We start from the raw sequence: 24,291 nt of genomic DNA, 5'->3' as shown, positions 1-24,291 counted from the left end.
AACAGAAACACAGACCTTTCATTATTTCTAAATACACTGGCCAAGGAAGCAAAACAAGTAAAGTTTCTCCTTAAGTCTCTGGATACTTTTGCAATAGTCCGAAAGACAGAGCTTGTAAATATCTAGGGAAATTATAACTGGGGAAATATGGGCCTAGATAACTTCTGCATAATAACAAAGGGGACAGTAGAAACATAGTGTGGTTACTGTCAAGTACTAATAGCTGATTCATAGTGCTCAAGTGACTTGCCTGTAGTCACAGTTCTACAGTAGCCAAACCAGGGTTAAAACCTGGATATGTGGCCAGCCACTCTGGGATTTTATTCCTATTCCAGACTCTTATGTATATGTAGATACTTACTTTTGTCTACTTGGAAAGTACAGAAAAGCAGAAAGAATGGTAAACATCACAGCCCCAGGTCTCAGAGGTGTCAGTAGAGTTTTGGCTTACTCACTTGCAGTCTTTTTTTCTCTGCATTATATTTACACACTTGAGATCAAGCTGAATATATTAAATGTTAAATGTTGTTCATTCTAATTATAAAATAAAACAAGGTGTTTATTGCAGTTTGGTTGTTAAACTTATGTTACTAGCATAATCTACATGAAGTATTGCCAAGGAGTTTATTAATATTTACAAATATTTTTTAAATGATGACTCAGGTCATTCTTGACAAATGTTAAAGATGAAGAAAATCATTACTCTAGACCCTTGGAATTGAAAATGCCTCATGTCGCTCTTTGTAGGTCTGCTTTAGTGTTTGGGGGCTTGAGGAGGGACAGTATTATTATTCTTGGCTCATTTTTTTCCTTGCAACCTTGTAAAACTGGGCTTCTTAACTTGCGGTTCAGTGTATGGGCTTGGGAGGAAGAGTAACTTTCCAAGCTCCCTGAAATAACATGCAACATCATATATGCATGTGCATTATTGTGTGGACAAGGTCAGATTCTCAGATGGGTCCATACCCCCCAAAAAGTTAAGATTTACTGGTATGCATAGATTGTGTAGTGGTGAAATTAGGGCTTTCAGGGTATCCATCCCCAGAATAATGTACATTATACCCATTAAGTAATTCCTCATTCTCCACTCCCCTCCCACTCCTTCACCTTTCAGAATCCCTATTGTGTATCAGGACAATATTTCTTAAATATTACAATATTTCATAAAATGTTTTAAAATTAAAACATTATGTAATTTAACACATAATTAATATGTTAACATGTTACATTAAACTAAATGTTTCTTAAGGTGTACTTGTTCAAGCTATATATATCTGTGCCTCACATCTATAGATCCTGATTTCTATCTTGGATGGAGCCAAAGAATGTCCTTTTTAATAAGCATATCCATTGAGTTTTTGGCATTCTCAGATTTGAGACCCCTATAATTATACATGGGGTGTTTTCATTAGAAAACAGGAGAGGAGTCGTGATTTTCATTACATTTGCAAAAGACTCTATGAAAAAAAAGTCTAGAGAACTACTGTATAAGGCAAAACCACTTACTGGTTACCTTGAGGCTTCAAAACAGGTATCCCCTCATACTATTCATTCTTTACCTCTTTTATTTTCACACTGCATTGCTTTCCTCCCTCAGCTTCTCATTGTTTCTCTTCCACCAAAACCTTTTCATTGTGCCTAGGAAAACCCCAGTGTCCTGGAACAGACCACTCTACATTTTTAAGATATTCACTTTTTTTTTTTTTTTTGAGATGGAGTTTTGCTCTGTCACCTAGGCTAGGGTGCAATGGCATGATCTTGGCTCACTGCAACCTCCACCTCCCAGGTTCAAGCAGTTCTTGTGCCTCAGCCTCCCAAGTAGCTGGGACTATAGGCACGTGCCACCACGCCTGGCTAATTTTTTTGTATTTTTAGTAGAGATGGGTTTTCACCATGTTGGCCAGGCTGGTCTCGAACTCCTGACATCAGTGATCTGCCTGCCTCTGCCTCCCAAGTGCTGGGATTATAGCTGTGAGCCACTGTGTCCAGCCAAGATATTCACATATTTTCTTGATTTAACTAAACCCTGGTGTCCTCTTTGAGTTAGTAAATTAATCTGACAATACATTTCAGTATACCCATATCTGTTTAATTTTTGTATCCCTAATATTATTTGCATTCATGATAACCTTACTTTATGTATTAATATTCTTGTTTTTCAAAGAATAATGGTTAAGTATTTCAAGTATCTTTTCAGATGAACTTCTGATCGTTAGACACTGTAAGGTTAGATTAAGTTCTACTATGTTTATTGAGCAAAGCTACTGAATCTTATGAGAAGCAAGGTACACATTCAGGGAAGGAGCAGATTTCACATGTTTAAGCATAGCAAAGACCCTAATTGGAGGACCATATAATTGCTTATAACACTTTTTGCGCAAGGTAAAGTTTCTCAAAAACTCAGTACTTATTTTGGCACTGCCCTTTTATTCATGAGGCTAATATCACCATCCTAGAAAAATTTATATTAACAATCTGTACCTTTTGATATCCTACATCAGGCACTCCTGGTTCTTGAACCAAGCTCAGCCTCAGCAAGACCATAGATATCATTAGCCAAAGGTAGAAAAGCTGTGACCAAGCATACCTGGAAGAGATCTTTGCCACCCTATTCTCCCATAGTGTAAAACTTATACTGGGTATATGCTTTTTTTCAATATGAAAAGACTGTAGCTTAATGCTTTGTGCACCTAATTTCATGTCTTTTCTGTTATTATACCTGCTTCCTTTTTATTGAAGTTTGCCTGATATAGAAAGGATAAAGATCTATTTGAATATCAGATTGGGAGGGGGTAAGTCAAGATTTCCAATATCATTTAAATTTTAAAGTCATAGTGTTCTCTTTACATGAAACAGATCTCCTAAAATGTTAGGAAATTGACTTTGTGGGAAAGGCAAAAAAGAATATTCTTAGAATATTTGTTAGATGAGGGCAAAGAAAGATTGAAGTGTTTTCTTGTACTTCACATAGCATGTTGATTCAGTGGAAAAGGTGTGTGGGTTTTGGAATTAGATTGATTTGGAGTTATGTATCTGCATGACCTTGGGTAGTTTAATTTTTCTAGGCTTCAGTTTCCTCATCTATGGAATGGGAATATTATTCCTGTTAGGTTAATGTGAAAATAAAATGAGAAAGTATTTTTAAAGTTCCTTGTACAATGGCTAGTCTGTTAGTTATGACTATAGTTAACAGTGCTGAAATCTCCATCTCTGCAGGGGCAAGGGTCTTTGTCCCTCACTGATCTTAAGGGTTACTGTTGTGCTTCCTTAGGGAGGTCATGCTCACTTGTATGTCAGGATTCCAACTTGGTGTGTCTGAAATTCCCAAGGCAGGATTGTTTTTCATGGCTTATTTCTCTTCCTTAGATATGTCTTTCCAAAACGCGACTCTTTCCAGAGAGGGAAACACAGAGGCAGAGATTATGGCTGCTGTGTTTTTTTCAGTTGGACCTCTGGTAAGTTGAGATTCCCTGTTTTTGACCTACTGTCTTGGTTTGAGAGTATGTTTACTTTTCCTGAAGGCTTGTGACTTCTCTTCACCGACACCCCTTCTGGGAACTCAACTAAATAGACCCATGAAAATTGGGTTCACAGTAAACATTGTAAACTATAGAGGGATACAGTATTCTTACTTAACCAAATATCAGGATATATGATCTTTCAAAAAATATCTAAGTTGTCATTAGTTATGACAGGCATCTTTAATTTTGATATTAAATTTGTATTGTTTCCAGGAAATATCAGTTATTTATGGGACAGCAGAATGGAATATTTTTTAATTGGGAAATTTTATTTAGGGTATTTTGGGGAAAATATATGTACACAAACACATACCCCAGCCCTAATTCATAGGAACAATTCCCCTTGTGCCATTCTCAGTGATCTCTTTTCTACCGATTAAGAAGTGATCAGGCTTAATAGATGACAGTGAGAGAAAGGATATGTTTAAGACAGTGCTTGGCTGTAGAGACTTTACAGTTTCATTGAGGTAAAACATAAAAAAATAATAATTACATTACTTAGATGAATAGTAGTTGCTTATCAGTATGATAAAGATGATGAGTGCTATGTAAAGAAAGATATGGGATGTTAGTGTGGGCTAAACTGGTCACAGAAAGCCCATGAGGATAATTAGATTTAAGCTGGTACTGAATTACAAGTGGGATTTTAATTGTCATAAAGTGTTTGTGAAAATACTTCAGGTGAGAAAGGGGTTTAAGGACAAGGCTTCAGAGGCAGAGAACAGTGGGTGAGCTTGTGATTCAAGTTGGAAAGTTGTGACAGATAGGGCTGAAAATTAGATATTTAAGATGAATCTTTTAATGTTTCCCTGAAGACATTTAAATGTGTATGTATGTTTGAGTGTGCTTGGGATTAGTATTAATGTGATAAAAGCTGTGTTTTAGCAGTGACTTTTAAAAATAGATTCAAAAGAAAAATAATACCAACAAATGTAATTTGTTATAGTAATGATCTGTAGTAACTCGTGATTGTGGTCTTTTATTCTTTGTAGCCAGAACATGCAACATGTAAATAATTCTTAAAACATACCCTTGAAACATACATTTGAAAACCAAAATGTTGCACTTGATCACTAGGTATAACATTATTTGTCTAGTCATATATCACCCTGTCAGTCCGTCTCTATCAGAGATGGAGGATTCACATCATCATTAATTTTCTAGAAACTGAATATATGTGCTCTTTTTGGACAACAACTTGTTGAGGAAGAGTTAGCATAACATTTTTCCTAATGATCTATCTTTAAGTATGTAGCTTTATTATCCATGATTTTTTTAAATGGCACAAAATCTAAAATGGATAACTACTACTGGAAAGTGAAGCAAAATTTCATTTCATTTATTAAATTAGGCCCTCATGGGCTGGGCATGGTGGCTTATGCCTGTAATTCTAGTAGCACTTTGGGAGGCCGAGGTGGGCGGATTGCCTGAGCCCAGGAGTTTGAGACCAGCCTGGGTAACATGGAGAAACTCTGTCTCTACAAAAAAAAACAAACATACAAACAAACAAACAAAAACAAACATACAATTAGCCGGGTGTGGTGGCGTGTGCCTGTAGTCCCAGCTACCCAGGAAGCTGAGATAGGAGAATTGCTTGAACCTGGGAGGCAGAGGTTGCAGTGAGCCATGATCACCTCACTGCCCTCCATCCCAGCTGGTGACAGGGCAAGAGAGTCTATCTAAAAAAAAAAAAAAAAAAAAAAAAAATCAGGCCCTCATGGAGATAGTTTCTAAGTTTTGGAAGAAAACAATGCTATAAGAGGTTGCTGAAATATTTCCTGAGTGACTACTGAGCTATGTCCCCTCACCAAACACTGTAATGATTTTCAGTTGTAGAAAACAGATAGTAGGTTTTGAATATTATTCCTGAGCAAATTAGATACTTTCTGAGAAATAGATTTCATCCCAGTATGAAAAAGCAGAATTATGCAGTGCCTGAAGGCCCCTTAATTATAAGTTTATTTTTGTTTTGATAGGTTCTTTGTTAAAAGCAGTTATATTTCAGACTTATATGTATTTGTCATTGCCTCAGACAAAGTGAAAGATTATGATTGCATGTTACATTGGGACTTTCATTTCAGCCCTAAGTAGAACAGTAGAAGAGGTCATCCTGTATACACTACATCCACAGTAGATTGATGGTGCCTGTTGAGGCTGTGCTATAGGTCATAGGCAGTCTGTCACTGAGTGATCTTATCCTGTATCCCATCAGAGCCCTGAAGTTACCCAGCCAGATGAAGATCTTCACCTTCAGGCAGAAGAAACAGAATTGGTGAAGGTAATATCTACCATTGTAGGTATGAGGAATACAGAGAAAATTGCCTATTTTACTGTCTCTAATTCTCAGTGTTGCCAGTTAATTGCAAGTTCACAATGAATATTTGATTGGTATGGTAGTCCCAGGGCTGGTGGCATCTAACAGATTTCATTTCTCTCAGAGGTGGCAGCTGTAATATAGCCAGATAGTCACATCATAATTACTAATGATAAAATATCCTTTCATCACGTAGTCTGATGCTTGCGCTGCATTGCAAGACCCAAATACTGTGCCATTAAAAAAATACCAAGAGTACATCAACGTTGTGGAAATAGTCTTAAGATGAGTTTAAATTGGTTTAGATATTTTATTTCATTATATTTCTTAAGCTTTCTTATTTGTGAGTACTGAATCCACTTGATTTTTCCAGAAAAAAAAAAATCAGAAACTTTTTGTCATAAGAAAAAGTATCCAAAAGTTAGAAACAAGGCAAAAGATAAACATAGGCCATTTTAGAGTCATATTAGACCATTGTCTTAACAAGCCTGTCTGAGGGTTGTCATATTAGACCATTGTCTTAACAAGCCTGTCTGAAGGTTGTCCGACATAGCAGGGAATGGTTATGTTGTTTGACTTACCATTTACTATTAATATTCAGATCCTAAAAGTTAGATATTAACTTGTAGAAGATTGAAACATTGCAATTATTTTGGCTAGGATAAAAAAATGATCCCCAGGGTTATGTTATTACTGTCCTGTAGGACATTAACCAGGTTTGTATCTAATTTTGCAGTCTTATTCCAGCGTTCCTTTTTCTACTATCTGTACACTGGTTTCTTGCATCTCCTTTAAACCTGTCTTGTCAAGCTGCTGATCCCTCCATTAATAACTTAAGTAAATCTTTGACAAGTATTCACAGTGCTTTTAAGAGAATTATGTTTTTAAGTTTTTAAAAATTATCCTTTGAAAGATGGTTTTATTCCAGAGATGTTTTGTGTAAAATGTGGTTTTTACTTTTGCTTCTATGAGAAAATACATTCTGAGATTCAGTCTTATACATACTATTTTTGAAATGATTTTTTTTTTATTTTTGAGACCGAGTCTTGCTTTCTCACCCAGGCTGGAGTGCAGTGGCGTGATCTTGGCTCACTGAAACCTCTGCCTCCCAGGTTCAAGCAATTCTCCTGCCTCAGCCTCCCGTGTAGCTGGGACTATAGGCACCTGCCACCATGCCCAGTTAATTTTTTTTTTTTTTTTTTGAGACAGTCTCACTTTGTTGCCAGGCACCAGGCTGGAGTGCAGTGGCACGATCTCAGCTCACTGCAACCTCCGCCTCCTGGGTTCAAGCAATTCTCCTGCCTCAGCCTCCAGAGTAGCTGGGACTACAGGCACATGCCACCATGCCCAGCTAATTTTTGTATTTTTAGTAGAGACAGGGTTTCACCATGTTGGCCAGGATGGTCTCGATCTCTTGACCTTGTGATCTGCCCGCCTCGGCCTCCCAAAGTACTGGGATTACAGGCATGAGCCATTGCGTCGGGGCCAATTTTTGTATTTTTAGTATAGAGATGAGGTCTCATCATATCGGCCAGGCTGGTCTCAAACTCCTGACCTCATGATCCACCTGCCTTAACCTCCCAAAGTACTGGGATTGCAGGCGTGAGCCACCTGCCTGGCCTGAAATGATTTTTTAAAATTGTTTTTTAACATATGATAGCTCAGACTCAAAAACTTAAGGTAGAAATTATTCATAGTTTTAGACTTTGAACTATGAACCTTAGGAAGATAGCATACTTTTTGACATGGTGTACAATTCATACAGTTTATTTTTGTTCTGACAAAGGAGTCCCTGGTAGAAGATTAATTCTGTCTGGCTCTTCCCTAAATTCTGCATCCTTTTTATTGAACATAGCTTAGTTTAATTTTACTTTGAATAGAACCAGTACTTTGATAATTACCATCAATAAGTTATTAATTTAATTAGTTTTTTTATTTGCTTGATTTGCTTATAACTATTGTTGAAACTTTCTTTCTTTCTTTCTTTCTTTCTTTCTTTTTTTTTTTTTTGAGACAGAGTGTCACTCTGTTGCTCAGGCTGGAGTGTGGTGGCACAATCTCAGCTCACCACAGCCTCTACCTCCCAGGTTCAAGTGATTCTCCTACCTCGGCCTCTTGAGTAGCTCGGATTGCAGGTGCCCGCCATGATGCCTGGCTAATTTTTGTATTTTCTGTAGAGACAGGGTTTCACCATGGAGGCCAAGCTGGTCTCAAACTCCTGACCTCAGGTGATCCACCTGCTTCGGCCTCCCAAAGTGCTGGGATTACAGGTGTGAGCCACTGAGCCCTGCTGCTATTTTCTATTAGTGTTGTGTTTTTTTTTTTTTGTAGCATGGTTTTTTAAAAGAAGGCATTTCAGTGCTAAATGTGTTTATTTTCAGGTATATGTTTTTTAGTGGAAACATCTAACAAAGAAACTATAGAAGATTGATGAAGAACTCTTATTACATGGTTATCATAATCAGACCAAAAAGAACACATCAAGACAAAGAGTCTTGTTACTTTTTTATTTAGATGAAGTCTCGCTCTGTCGCCCAGGCTGGAGTACAGTAGTGCAATTTTGGTTCACTGCAACCTCTGCCTCCCAGGTACAAGCGATTCTCCTGCCTCAGCCTCCTGAGTAGCTGGGACTACAGGTGCAGGCCACCACGCCCAGCAGAGTCTTGATACTTTCTGACATATGTAAGATTAAGATTTAAATGCTAGTGAAGTCACAAACTAAAACGAGTGAAGTCATGGACAGTGAGTATTATAATACCAGTATAATGTTGTAACTTTAGGTAAACAACTTAATAATTTCCTAACAACAAAAAGCTAGATAAGAATAGCTTCAAGGCCGGGCGCAGTGGCTCACGCCTGTAATCCCAACACTTTGGGAGGCTGAGGCGGGTGGATCACGAGATCAACAGATCGAGACCATCCTGGTCAACATGGTGAAACCCCGTCTCTACTAAAAATACAAAAAATTAGCTGGGCATGATGGTGCGTGCCTGTAATCCCAGCTACTCAGGAGGCTGAGGCAGGAGAATTGCCTGAACCCAGGAGGTGGAGGTTGCAGTGAGCCGAGATCGCGCCATTGCACTCCAGCCTAGGTAACAAGAGTGAAACTCCGTCTCAAAAAAAAAAAAAAAAAAAAAAAAAAAAAAAAAAAAATAGCTTCAAGATGAAGAGGAGATAATAAGAAGCCTTTAAAAGCAAATGAGATTTTTATCATTTTATAATGATATAAAAGTTAATAGAAATAGTTCTACTCAATCAGAAGACCCCCAGGCCAAAGTTTTTAGTATTGTTGGCTCCTTGCAAAGAGGGACGTGAGGGACACCTTATACCAGACAAAGGAAGAAATAGGGTTATGATACAATTTTTTTGTTTTGTTTTGTTTTTTAGACAGAGACTTGCTCTGTCTCCATCACCTAGGCTGGAGTGCAGTGGCATGATCTTGGCTCACTGCAATCAGATTCTTGTGCCTCAGCCTCCTAGTAGCTGGGACTATAGGCATCCACTACCATGTCCAGCTAATTTTTGTATTTTTAGTAGAAATGGGGTTTTGCCATGTTGGCCAGGCTGGTCTTCAACTCCTGACCTCAAGTAATCTGCCCACCTCAGCCTCCCAAAGTGCTGGGATTACAGGCATGACCCTTGGCACCCACTGGGTTATTATATAATCTTGACGAAGGGGGAATTCTGTTGAAACTTCAGTGGGATCAGTGATGTGATAGGCTTAAAGCAAAGTAGGTTCTATGTAAAGTGTCAATACCACATCCAGATTGCATAATGGACCTAGGGTCCTATTTATTTAGAAAATACAAAGTTAAATGTAAAATGACATTCAGGAACCTCTCGTGAAAGTCTGCTTCTGGGTTGCAAATCAAAACTGCTTCTTAGCATCAAAGTCACTTTCATTCTTTCTGATGTGTCAGACTACAAAACATCTGACAGCCTATGACTTTAAAAGACAAGGTGTCATGATGAGTAAGAAAGCAGTAGTTGCTCAAAACAGGTAATTATGACATTTTACAGCTGCAGAATGACCTTGGAAGAAATACAGTTTGCTGTTAACTTTTCAGTTGGTTTTATCTGTTCTAGTTTGAGGTGTGGAAGGGCAGAGTTTTGCTTTCTCAGTATGAGCTAATTTTTACTTTCTCGAGCTCTATCAAAAGGAAACTTTTATATCAGTCTAGCTTAATGTTATTTTTTCAGTGTCTTTGAAGTAAAGAATATGAGGCTTATGGTTTCTGGTTTCCATTGTATGCATCAGTGTATTATCTTAGAATCAACAATTTCTGGATATTATATATTAGGTTTCTGATTTTATTTGTCTAAATTATGAACAGAGTTGGTCTGAGATGGTGAAGTTGAAATAAATGGGTACTCTTTTAGCTGCCTAGGAACTTTTTGCAATAAAAATAAAACTTTACTTATATTATAGTTTCTTCAGCTTGACAAAGTTCAGTTTCTGAATAGAGGATACTTAAGTGAATTTACTTTCACCAAAATCAAAATGGCCTCAACATTCTTAGAAGTTGTTTTAGTCTGTTTGTTGCCATATAGAAGAATAGCCAAGGCTGGGTAATATATAAAGAAAAGGGGTTTATTTGGCTCGGAGTCCTGCAGGCTGTACAAGAAGCATACTGCCAGTATCTGCATTTTGTCAGGGCCTCAGGCTGCTTCCATTCACAGTGGAAGGGGAAAGAGAGGCAGTGTGTGCAGAGATCACATAGCAAGAGAGGGAGAGGGGACGTTCCAGACTCTTTTTAACAGCCAGCTCTCAGGAGAACTATTAATAATAGAGGGAGAACTCACTCATTACCATGAGGATGGCACTAAGCCTTTCATGAGGGATCCAGCCCCTTGACACAAACACCTCCTGTTAGGACCCACCTCCAACATGGGGATCAGTTTTGAACACGAGGTTTTAGGGAAAAGTATCCAAACTATAGAAGCAGTTTTATGTTTCAAAGTGTAATTCACACTTCCACATTCTACAATCAGTATTTCATTCGTTCTTCATACAACACAAACCTCTAATTTTTACGGTTATTTACCTGATTTTCCCCTGGGAGGGAAGAAAAAAGATTATCTTTCTGGCCGTATTTTAAATGACCATTTTACTAAGGTATAATTAATATATCATAAAATTAATAAAGCATACATTTCAGTGGTTTTTAAATATATTCACAGAGTTTGTAACCATCACTGTATGGAATTCCAGAACATTCTATCACCCTCAAAAAGAAACCCCATACCCACTAGGAGTACTCTCCACTCCCCCTCCCTACAGCCTCTGACAACTACTAATCTTTTCATCTCTATAGATCTGCCTATTCTGGACATTTCCTATAAATAGAATGATGTAATATGTGACCCTTCGTGACTGACTTCTTTCATTTTAGCATAATATTTTCAAGGTTTATATGTGTTGTAGCATGTGTCAGTACTTATTCCTTTTTATGGTTAAATAATATTACAGTTGCATGGATATAGAACATACTGCTTATCCATTTGTCAGTTGATGAGTATTTGAGTTGTTTCCAATTTGGGGCAATTAATAATGATGCTAATACATTTGTGTATACATTTTTGTGTGAGCATATGTTTTCATTTCTCTTGGTATATACCTAGGTTTGGAATGTTGCTGGATCATATGGTAATTCTATGTTAAACCATGTAGGGGACTGTCAGATTGTTTTCCAAAGCAGCTGCACCATATGACATTCCCACCACCAATGCATGAACATTGCAGTTGCTCTACTTCTTCAACAACACTTGATATTGTCTGGGTTTTTTGATTATACACATCTTACTGGGTGTGAAGTGGTATCTTACTGTATCTTATGGATTTTATTTTCCTAATTACTAAGGTCCTTGAATGTCTTCTCTTGAGCATACTTATTGGCCATTTGTGTATCTCCTTTGGAGAAGTGTCTATTCAGATCTTTTGTCCATTTTTTAATTGGGTTATTCATCTTTTTGTGTTTAACTTGTTAAGGTTCTTTATATATTCTAAATACAAATCCCTTTTCAGATAAATAGTTTGTAAATATTTTCTCACATTCTTTGGTTGCCTTTTTGAGTTTTTAATGATGTCCCTTGAAGCACAGAAGTTTTTAATTTTGATGAAGTCCAAATGATCTGTTCTTGTCTTTTGTCTATTATGCTTTTGGAGTCATATCTAATAATTCATTACCAAATCGAAGGTCATGAAGATGTTCATCTGTCTTTCCTTCTAACAGTTTTATAGTTTTAGTTCTTACATTTAGGTCTATAGCCCATTTTGAGTTAAGTTTTGTTTATGGTCTGAGGTTCATTCAGCTTCATTCTTTGACATGTGAATATTCAGTTGTCTCAGGACTGTTTGTTGAAAAGACTATTCTCTACTCATTGTCTTAGTACCCTTATTGAAAATCAACTGACCATTAATATAGGGATTTATTCCTAGACTGTCAGTTCTATTCCATTGATGTAAATGTCTATCCTGATTCAGTACATACTGTCCTGAGCACTGTAGCTTTGAGGTAAGTTTTGAAATTAGGAAGTATGAGTGCCTCAACTTTCTTCTTTTTCAATATTGTTTTGAAAAACCAATTTATTTCCAAATGAATTTTAGGATCAGCTTCTTCATTTCAGAAAAAAAAAAAAAAAAGCCAGATGGAATTTGCTTAAGTCTTATGTTGAATCTGTTGATAAATTTGGAGAATAATGCTGTATTGACAAGATTAAGTCTTCCATACGTGAACATGGGTTGTCCTCCCATTTATTTATGTATTCTTTAGTTTCTTTCAGTTTTGTAGTTTTATAGTTTTCAGTGTGCATGTTTTATACATCTTTTCTTAACTTTATTCCTGTGTTTTCTTATTTTTGCTATTATAAATGAATTTTTTCTTAATTTGTTTTTGAAATATTTGTTGGTAGTATATACAAATAATTGACTTACACACACACATATAGATCTTGTATCCTGAACCTTGCTGAATTAGCTTATTAGTTCTAATAGATCTAAATTGTGTATGTGTATATGTATGGATTTCTTAGCGTTTTTTATATGCAAGATAACGTTATCTGTATACATAATTTGCAAATAGAAATGTTCTTTCTCCTTTCCAATCTGGATACCTTGTATTTCTTTTTCTTGTCTAGCTTCCCTTGCAAAAACATAAAATATAATGTTAAATAGAAGTGAGAAAGAACATCTGGGTGTGGTGGCTCATGCCTGTAATCCCAGCACTTTGGAAAGCTATGGCGGGTGGATCACTTGAGTTCGAGACCAGCCTGGGCAACGTGGTGAAAACGTCTCTACTGAAAAATACAAAAATTAGCCAGGCGTGGTGGTGCATACCTGTAATCTCAGCTACTTGGGAGGCCGAGATGGGAGGATCCCTTGAACCCAGGAGGTGGAGGTTGCAGTGAGTAAAATTGCACCACTGCACTCCAGCCTGGGTGATGAGCAAGATCCTATCTCCAAAAACACAGAAGAAAAAAAAAGGAGAAAGAAAAGTGAGAAGGGATATTGTTGTCTTGTTTGTGATCTCAGGGGGAGTGCATTCAGCTGTTTACCATTAAGTATGATTTTAGATGTACATTTTCATAGAGATTCTTTATCAGGTTGATGATGTTTGCCTCTATTTCTAGTTTAATGAATTTTGTTAAATATGTTTTTGAATCTATTAAGATGATTGTGCAGTTGTGTTCTTTAATCTGTTGGTTGATTTTTTTGATGTTACATAAACCTTGTGTTCCTAAGATAATTCCCGTTTGGCTGTAGCATATGCCACATTTTATTTGTTGCTGAATCCATTTTGCTAGTATTTTGTTGAGAATTTTGTGTCCATATTCATAAGGATATTGGTATGTAGTATTCTTCTGATATCTTTGTCTCGTCTGGGTAGTATTGGTCTCATAAAGTGGGTTTGGAATTGTTCCCTTCCATTTTCTTGAAGAGTTAGTGAAGGATTGCTGTTAATTTTTCTTGAAGTGTTTGGTATAATTCACATGAAGCTATTTGAACCCAGGCTTTTCTTTGTGGGAAGTTTACTTGTTAGAGATCTGTCCAGATTTTCTATGTTAAACTGAGTCAGTTTTGGTAGTTAATGCCTTTCTAACAATTTGTCCATTTCATCTAAGTTGACATACCATTGTTCATAGTGTTCCCTTATAATCCTCTTATTTCTTTAAGGTCAGTAGGAATGTCTTCTTTTTCATTCTGATTTTAGTAATTTGTGTCTTCTCTCTTTTTTTCTTAGTCAGTCCAGCTAAGGGTTTGCCATTTTTTAATCTTTCCAAATAACCAACTTTTGCTTTTTTTATTTCCTCTGCTGTTTTTCTGTTCTCTATTTAATCTCATTCTAATATTTATTATTTCCTTCCTTCTGCTTTCTAAAAAAATTAGTTCACTCTGTCCAACTATTACTGTTGAATTATATCTTTGATCCTTCAGTTTTATAAATTTTTGCTTCCTGCATTATGAGACTCTTTCGTTAGGTGAATATATGTTTAAATTTGTTATGTCTTACCGATACATTTATTTCAGTTATTATACTTTTCAACTCCAAGATTTCTATTTAGTGAAATATCATTCTCACAGTTTCTTTTAAATCTTTATACATGGTTTTATTTAGGTCTTTGAATGTATTTATAATGGCTGTCTTAATGTTTTTGTTTCATAAGTATAATGTCTTCACTTCCTTGGGGATAGTTTCCATTGATTGCTTTATTTTTTACTGTGTATGGGTCCTTGTTTTCCTGTTTCTTTGTGTGTCTTACAATTTTTTGTTGAAAACCAGTTATTTTCAATAATATAATATGTCTACTCTGGAAATCAGATTCTCCCTTCTCTGGGGTTTGTTGTTGCTGGTGCTGCTGCTTTGTTTGTTTAGGAACTTTCCTGCACCAATCTGTAAAGTCTGTATTCTTTATCCTGTATAGCCACTGAAATATCTACTTGGTTAACATGGGGATTAGTTAATAATTAGACAGATTTCTTTTTTATAATTTTTTATTGTACTTTAGGTTCTGGGGTACTTGTGCAGATCATACAAGATTGTTGCATAGGTACACACATGGCAATGTGGTTTGCTGCCTCCATCCCCCCCATCACCTATATATTTATTCCCATGTTATCCCTCTCCAACCTCCCTTCCCCCTGCTGCCCCTCAGAGGTCTGCCCCAACCTTCCTACCCTGCTAGTCCCTCCCAACAGACCCCAGTGTGTGATGCTTCCCTCCCTGTGTCCATGTGTTCTCATTGTTCAACACCCACCTATGAGTGAGAACATGCAGTGTTTGATTTTCTGTTCTTGTGTCAGTTTGCTGAGAATGATGGTTTCCAGATTCATTCATGTCCCTACAAAGGACACGAACTCATCATTTCTTATGGCTGTATAGTATTACATGGTGTATATGTGCCACATTTTCCTTTTTCAGTCTATCATCGATGGGCATTTGGGTTGGTTCCAGGTCTTTGCTATTGTAAACAGTGCCACAATGAACACGTGTGCATGTGTCTTTATAATAGAATGATTTATAGTCCTTTGGATATATACCTAGTAATGGGATTCCTGGGTCAAATGGGATTTCTATTTCTAGGTCCTTGAGGAAGTGCCACACTGTCTTCCACAATGGTTGGACTAATTTACACTCCTACCAACAGTGTAAAAGTGTTCCTATTTCTCCACATCCTCTCCAGCATCTGTTATCTCCAGATATTTTAATGATCACCATTCTAACTGGCATGAGGTGGTATCTCAATGTGGTTTTGATTTGCATTTCTCTAATAGCCAGTGATGATGAGCATGTTTTCATATGTTTTTTGGCCTCATATATGTGTTCTTTTGAAAAGTATCTGTTCATATCCTTTACCCACTTTTGGTTGGGTTTGTTTTTTTTTTCTTGTAAATTTGTTTTAGTTCTTTGTAGATTCTGGATATTAGCCCTTTGTCAGATGGGTAGATTGCAAAAATGTTTTCCCATTCTGTTGGTTGCCAGTTCACTCTAATGTTTGTTTCTTTTGCTGTACAGAAGCTCTGGAGTTTAATTAGGTCCCATTTGTCTATTTTGGCTTTTGTTGCCAGTGCTTTTGGTGTTTTAGTCATGATGTCTTTGCCTATGCCTATGTCCTGAATGGTTTTGCCTAGGTTTTCTTCTAGGGTTTTTATGTTGTTAGGTCTTATGTTTAAGTCTTTAATCCATCTGGAATTAATTTTAGTGTAAGGTGTCAGGAAGTGGTCCAGTTTGATACTGCCCAAAGTAATTTATACATTCAGCACTATCCCTATCAACCTACCTATGACCCTCTTCACAGAACTGGAGAAAACCACCTTAAACTTCATATGGAACCAAAAGAGAGCCTGCATAGCCAAGACAATCCTAAGCAAAAAGAACAAAGCTAGAGGCATTACCCTACCTGACTTCAAACTATACTACAAGGCTACAGTAATCAAAACAGCATGGTACTGCTACCAAAACAGAGATAGAGACCAATGGAACAGAACAGAGGCCTTAGAGGCAATATCACACATCTACAACCATCTGATCTTTGACAAACCTCACAAAAACAAGCAATGGGGAAAGGATTCCCTGTTAATAAATGGTGTTGGGATAACTGGCTAGCCATGTGCAGAAAATAGACAGATTTCTTTATGCCTTAAATCATTAAGTCTTCAGCGACTGCCAAAAGGTTCTTTGTATGTGTGGGCATATGTTTTTCTCTTTGGCAGGCAGGTTGCAACTCTGCCTTAGTCGCTTCTTGCTTGTACAGAGCCTCAATGTAAGCCATAGGTGACGGTCTTCTCAGGCTTTTCCTGGGGCTGAGTTCTTGGTGGAAAAAGAAAACAAAACCCAGTACATTGGTTACAGTTTGAATTACACACATGTCAAGTGATTACCAATAACGTTTATGAACTCATCATCTCCCACATTCGCCATATTATCGTTAGCAGAATTATCTAAAACATGCTTCAGAAACTTAGAGGTTTGAAACTACAGAGGAATATGTATACATAGGTATGTATGACAAGCATAATCTAAGTGGTAGAAAAACACCCCAGAGGAAATCTATCTTCTGATCTGGAACAGACCTTAGCCAGATGTGATCTAAGTTGATTTCTTTGCCTGAGTAGTCAGCTAATCAGGGCTCTTAGTTTACTAGATCATGGATCAGAATGATTATAAGGTTACAAGCAGGGATTCTTAATACAAATTGCTTGGATTTGAATCTAGACTCTTCTACTTCTTTGACCTTGGGCAAGATGCCTAACATCTCTGTGCCTCACTTTCCTTATTTGTAAATAGCACCTTCCTGATTGTGATGATTCATTCAGTACATTATAAGCCCTTAGAGCAGTCTCTAACACATAATAAGTATTATTCTCACAGAAGTGGGGAGAGTAGTTTGAATCCCTTAACCCTATTGCCCCTCTTAAACAGTTATCAGCCCATGAACAATCACATTTCATCTGTAATCCTTCCCTCACTAATTATCTCAATACAAATATAAACATATTATTTAATCTATATTTTATTATATACCTCTAATTGACTGTTTTAAAAATTCTTGGTACTATACAATATTACTATTAATACAGCTAAAAAATTAACACTGAGCCTTTGTTTCATCAAATATTCATGTGGTATACGTTTTCCCGGTTGATTTATATGGTATAATTGGTTAATACATCTCTTAGGTCACTTTTAATATAGAAGTTTCCCCCTCTTTCTTTTACCACGTTGTAACTGTTTATTAAAGAAATCAGGTTATTGGTACTTTAGAACTATGTTGTCCAATATAGAAGCCACTAGCCACATGTGACAACTGACCACCTGAAATGTGACTAGTCTGAATTGAGATGGGCTGTATATTTAAAATACACACCAGACTTCAAAGACAGCATGATAAGATAATGTAAATTATCTCACTAATAATTTTTATATTGATGAATGTTGAAATGATAACATTTTATCTATTTGGATTAAATAAACATTATTAAAACTAATTTTACTTGTTTCTTCTTGTTTTTAATGTGGCTTCTAGCAAATATAAAATCACTTATATGGCCTGCATTATATTTTTATCATTAATTTAGAATTTCACACTATGTGGATTTTACTGATGACATCCCCATGGAATTATTTAACATGCCCCTCTGCCCCTGTTCGTATTGCCTTTAAATTGTTAGTTAGATCCTTGATCAGATTTAGAGTTTGATTTGTTTGTTTGTTTATTTTTATTTTTTAAGTTGGGTCTCACTTTGTCAACCTCCTGGGCTCAAGGGATCCTCCCACATCAACCTCTCAAGTAGCTGGGACCACAGGCATGCACCACCACGCCCAGCTAACTTTATTTTAGTTTTTTGTAGAGAAGGGGTCTCTCTATGTTGCCTAGGCTGGTATTGAACTCCTGAGCTCAAATGACCCCCCTGTCTTGGCCTCCCAAAGTGCTGGGATTAAAGGCATAAACCACTGCACCTGGCTGAGATTTTGATTCTTTTAAATATTTTCCACAATGTCATTTCATATTGCTGGTATATACCACCAGAAGATATATACTATCTAACTGAGGCTTTTCTCTTATGTTAGCAGCTGGTGATGATTCTTTTTTTTTTTTTTTTTTTTTTTTTTTTAAATGACAGAGTCTTGGTCTGTTGCCCAGGCTGGAGTGCAGTGGCACGATCTTGGCTCACTACAACTTCCACCTCCCTGGTCCCAATTCAAGCAATTCTCCTACCTCAGTCTCCCAAGTAGATGGGATTACAGGCATGAGCCACCATGCTCAGCTAATTTTTGTATTTTTTAGTAGAGACGGGGTTTCACCGTGTTGGCCATTCTGGTCATGAACTCCTGACCTCATGATCCACCCACCTCGGCCTCCCAAAGTGCTGGGATTACAGGCCCGAGCCACTGTGCTCAGCCTGCATTTCTTTCTTTCTTTCTTTCTTTCTTTTTTTTAAATTTATAGAAATGTATTCTCTTATTGTTCGAGAGGGTAAGAAGCCCAAGATCATCAGGGTGCCGACAGGTTCAGTGTCTGGTAAAGGCCTGGTCTCTGCTTTCAAGATGGTGCCATGAGTGCTGCTTTCTCTGGAGGAAATGTTTTGTCTTTACGTGGTGGAAGGCAGAAGGACTAAAGAGCCTAGTTAGTTCCCTCCAGCCCTTTAATAAAGTTGCTTATCCTATTCATGAGGGTCACCTCATGATTTAATCACCTCCTAAAGGCCTCACCGCTTAATACTGTTGCATTTGGGATTTAAGGTTTGTTTGTTTGTTTGTTTGTTTTTTGAGATACAGTCTCACTTTGTCACCCAGGCTAGAGTGCAGTGGTATGGTTTTGACTCACTGCAACCTCCGCCTCCCAGTTTCAAGCATTTCTGTTGCTTCAGCCTACCCTGTAGCTGGGGCTACCAGCCTGCATTTCTGTCTTCTTTCTCCCATGTCAAATGTATTAGTTTTCAATGACATCAGTATGCTAATTTGTTTTATCCAGCACTACACACACAACAGTTACACAATAGCATGTCTGTCACTGTAGTTAATATGATTATTTACTGAAACATTTGGGTTTTTTTATTTTGCAGTTCTTTTTCTCAGGGTATATCTTGTGAAGTATATACTGAAAAATTACTGTTTTAAAGTCATTCAAAATAGTTCCTCTCTAATGAATGGGTATGCTGCCACCCGGTTTCATGTTGCTCTTAATTATTTAGGGATTGGTTTTTTAAAGTTTTTATTTCATTTGTATTATAAAGTATTTACATAGTTCAGAAGTCAAATCTGCAAAACAAATATTCAAAGGAGTCTAGCCTTCATTCCAGTTCTCTCTACTCTACTTCCTCTTTTTCCCAGTAGGTAACCATTAAAAATGTTTATGGCCTATTCTTCCGTTTTTTAATACATTTTCATATCCTGACCAAATAACTTCCCTAAAGTTCCTTGATTTCTTTTTATTTTTATTTTTCAAAAAGAAAGCTTATAGTATTCTATATTCACAATACAAATGATAAAATATATCTTTTAGTAAGCCATAGTCTATCGATTAGAACTGAAAGAAAATTGATATTTTAAATAAGCCAGGGTTTTAAGGAAGAAAGATAATTTGGGTGCAAACTCTGACTGTTACCAAATATTTTAAATACTTCCTAGGGAAGGAGGAAACCATGCCATTTGCCTCCAGATACTATAGTAGAGACAATATTTATCATTTCTAGGAAGCCAAACTTGGTCTGAAAAGAAATCCTGCTATCAGATGAAACCCTGAAGATGATATAGGCAGCATCTTGTGGTTTCAAGTTCTTGTCACTGGAGAGATTTATACATCCTATAAAGGATGAACTGGTTGACCTGCATAATCATTTGGTGATTTTGGTTTCTGGGGCTCTTCCCCAGTTTTTTTAATGTGTAATTCTGCCTAACAGGTCTAATTATATAGTCTCTGATTGATCACAGTGTAATTGTTTTAGGAATCAGTGACATTTAAGGATGTGGCTATAGACTTCACATTGGAGGAGTGGAGGTTGATGGACCCTACACAGAGGAACCTGCATAAGGATGTAATGCTAGAGAATTACAGGAATCTGGTCTTCGTGGGTAAGGATAACTTCTCTTCTATGTTGATTGATCTGCCTATTTAACCAGGTTTGCCAAAGATAAAGGACCTCTAAAGTATTTAACTGAAGTACTAGATCTTAGGGGCACATTGTTGGGTTATGCTGTTCTTCATTCTTAACTACATGATCTATCCTTTGTAGACTAAGACACATGCATTTCACTGGAATCTTGGAAATTGTTGATAACCCCACAGATTTGGGACCAAAATTTTTTCTAGTTACTTCCTTAAATGGAAGTTATCAGTACCTCTAGAAGTAAGAAACAAATATATTCAGTTTCTTTCTAAACTCAGATTATTCCCATGATCTGTTATCTCACCAAATCAGAATCATGGTGTTGAGCCCCTTTGAGATGTCTTTGTAATTGTCTAAAACATCACTGTACAATATGGCAGGTACCAGTCACTTGTGGCTTTTGAGCCCTTGAAATTTGGCTAGTTCATCTGAAGAACTGAATTTTAGATTTTACTTAATTTAAATTAATTTAAATTCAAATTTAAATAGCCATATATGACAGTTGGCAACTGTATTGGACAGTGTGGCTCTAAAACTCCCTGTAATGGTCATTCTGCACAGAAGATTAAGAACTGAGACTGAATTTGGCAGTAGTTCTTGCTCATGGCTCCAATCAAATTCTATTTATTTTTCTCTGGACAGGGCTTGCAGTTTCTAAACCAGACATGATATCTCATTTGGAGAATGGGAAAGGACCATGGGTGACGGTGAGAGAAATTTCAAGAATTCCCTATCCTGGTGAGTTAAACAGAACCAAGAAGATGGGATTTATTTCAAGTAACCGACCATGTTGGGGGGGTGTTCAGTGGAACATCTGAAATAATTTTGGAGATATATTTGTTCATAGCTGTCTCAGAGGAAAAGACTCCCGTCTCTCTTCCTGTCCCTCTCACCCCCATCTTCTCTCACCCTCTCTATCTGTTCTCCACTTTTGGGAACCATCTCATCCTACTCTACTTTACTGGGGACATGCTTTTCATAACTATTCTTTTATTTCTTCTTCATTCAAACATACATAAAATATCCCTTTCAGGTCTGTCTTCTCCAGTTAACTTTATGTTTCTTATTTGTTTCACCATTATCTGACATTTTTTTCCTTCATTTACCTGAAAATGCTTTTATAAGGGTCCCCACTGATTTCTCTTAAGGCACTTATTTACTCATTATTTAGTTTTCTTCAACTGCAAGGCTGTAGAGACTTTGGAGGAACCCACCATCTCTCCTCCAGGTTCTTAACTAATTGAGAATACAAACAAGGAATCAGTTGATAATCAAAATATAGTATTGATGTATTTGATCAGTATTATACATCTATATGCTGTGAATTGGGTTAGGTACTAGGGCTACAGCAGTGAATAAAATGGACCACGTCCCTGCTTTCATGAAGATTAAATTTTGAGAAATAGATAACTGGCAAATAAATAAAAACAAACTAAATGGTGGTTGTAATACCTCCCAGCTTTGAGATAAATCAGAGGATAAGAAAGAGTAACTGGGGTGGGATGAAGACACCTGCTTCAAACAGGGTGGTCAGGAGAGTTTCTGAAGAGGTGACATGCTGAGACCTGAAGGGTCAGAAGACGCAGCCAGCGAGGGCAAGAGGAAAAGAGAAGCATTCCAGGTTTAGGGAACAACAGTACAAAGGATCTGATACAGCAAAGAATGCCATGTGTTTTAGAAATCAAAAGGAAGCTGCTGTGACTAAAGTAAGGGGAAACTGGTATAGAATAAGATTAGAGATGTAGGAGCTGGCCTGTGGAGGGCTTTGTAGATGATCTAAGCGAGTTCCAAAGCATGGAGAGATTTTACTGCAGAATTTTTAGAAAATAACCCTGTTAGGGCCGGGCGCGGTGGCTCAAGCCTGTAATCCCAGCACTTTGGGAGGCCGAGGCGGGTGGATCACGAGGTCAAGAGATCGAGACCATCCTGGTCAACACGGTGAAACCCTGTCTCTACTAAAAACACGAAAAACTAGCTGGGCATGGTGGCTCGTGCCTGTAATCCCAGCTACTCAGGAGGCTGAGGCAGGAGAATTGCCTGAACCCAGGAGGCGGAGGTTGCGGTGAGCCGAGATCGCGCCATTGCACTCCAGCCTGGGTAACAAGAGCGAAACTCCATCTCAAAAAAAAAAAAAAAAAAGAAAATAACCCTGTTTATAGAGATTGAACTTGAGGCATAAAGCAGGTGGTAAAAGGTTGTTAAAATAATCTATGCAGGAGATGATAGTAACTTTGATTAGGGTGATGGTAGTGGAGATGGAAAGAAATAAATAGATTTTGGTTCATTTAAGCATTCATTTGATTATGATGCCATGAACAAGTCACACATGCATTATTTTATGTATTTTTATATATCATAAAAAATTACATATTTTTTATATATCAGATATTATTTGTATTTAAAAGAGTGAGTGAAAAGTAGATATTAGAGATAGTTTTAGACAACTTTTTAGAGAGGGATTTTTCTTCCCATATGAAGAGGGAAAGATAAATGGAGCAGTGGCTAAAGGAAATAATGGAGTCAAGAAAAAGCACTTATTTTATTTTTGAGATGGGAGCTTCTGTGACATGTTTGAGTACTGATAGGATTGTCTTAATGGAGAGAGAGTCATTGGTGTTGCAAGACAAAGATGAAGGTCTAAAGTGTTTGATGGGGTTAAAGGAGATAAAATCTAGAATGAAAAGGGCAGATTTACCTTTAATAGGTGGGGAGGTCACCTCCTATTTGTAATACTGAGAAAGGTGGAGAAGACAGGTGCACCTGCAGGTCAATTGAGGGCAGAAAGATTGAAGCCACTATTATGATAGCTGCCATATTATCTAAAATGTGAGGCAAGATCGTTGGCTTATGGTGAGGGAAGAAAAAGTTGAAGAGAAGGAAAGTTATTTTTTATGCTACTGGAATTCACCAGGGAAGCTACCTTGGCCTGAAGCTTTTATTGAAAAAGGTGTTTAATTAGAACTTCTGTACTTTTCTTTTCTTTTCTTTTTTTTTTGAGAAGGAGTCTCACTCTGTCACCAGGCTGGAGTGCAGTGCAGTGGCACGATCTCGGCTCACTGCAACCTCCACCTCCCAGGTTCAAGTGGGTGATGCCTCAGCCTACTGAGTAGCTGGGACTACGGGCACTACTCTCACCACGTCCAGCTTTTTTTTTTTTTTTTTTTTTTGTATTTTAGTAGAGACAGGTTTTCACCATGTTGGCCAGGATGGTCTTGATCTCCTGACCTCGTTATCCGCCTGCCTCTGCCTTCCAAAGTGCTGGGATTACAGGCATGAGCTACTGCACCCAGCCTTCTATACCTTTAGTACTTACAACTATTCATATTTCCTATTTCTTTTTGTTTCAGTTTAGCAAATTATGTTTATCTAGGGACTGTTCCGTTTAATCTAAATTTTAAATTTATTGGCATGCTATCCTGTTTATCATTTACATGTTTATACAGATGTGAAGTGATGTGCCACTTCTTATTCCTGATACTGGTTTATTTGTGTCCTTCTTATTTTGTCTGCTCATCTTGCTTGAGTTTATCAATCTTACCTGGCTTTTTTTTCCCTTTGAGATAGGGTCTCATTCTGTCTCCCAGGCTGGAATGCAGTGGTGTGATCATAGCTCACTGCAGCCTGAAACTTCTGGGCTCACGTGATCATCCTCCTGCCTTATCCACGTATATAGCTGGGGTTAGAGGCATGCACCACCATGCCTGATTTTTTTATTTTTTGTAGAGGTAAGGGTCTCACTATGTTGATCAGGCTGATCTAGAACTCCTAGGCTCAAGCTATTCTCCCACCTAAGCCTCCCAAATTGCTGGAATTTCAGGTGTGAGCCACCACCATGCCTGACATTACAT

At 37.4% G+C, this 24,291-nt stretch overlaps 1 protein-coding gene across 2 annotated transcripts in view; it reads left to right on the top strand.

Moving 5' to 3' along the window:
* The window catches only part of ZNF624 (zinc finger protein 624), a 40,804-nt gene that overhangs the window by 743 nt on the left and 15,770 nt on the right, over positions 1-24,291 (top strand). For both annotated transcript variants that reach the window (XM_003929273.3, XM_074388240.1), the window contains exons 2-5: positions 3,367-3,455; positions 5,734-5,799; positions 20,282-20,408; positions 21,086-21,181. In XM_003929273.3, the coding sequence (XP_003929322.1) occupies positions 3,369-3,455; positions 5,734-5,799; positions 20,282-20,408; positions 21,086-21,181 (376 nt within the window). In that variant the 5' untranslated portion in view covers positions 3,367-3,368. The remainder of the gene's footprint in view (positions 1-3,366; positions 3,456-5,733; positions 5,800-20,281; positions 20,409-21,085; positions 21,182-24,291) is intronic.

The sequence above is a fragment of the Saimiri boliviensis genome, chromosome 17 (assembly GCF_048565385.1).
Source record: "Saimiri boliviensis isolate mSaiBol1 chromosome 17, mSaiBol1.pri, whole genome shotgun sequence".
Lineage (NCBI taxonomy): Eukaryota > Metazoa > Chordata > Mammalia > Primates > Cebidae > Saimiri > Saimiri boliviensis.
Note: the sequence above shows the minus strand (reverse complement) of the source record. Positions and strands in the feature narration are given on the sequence as shown.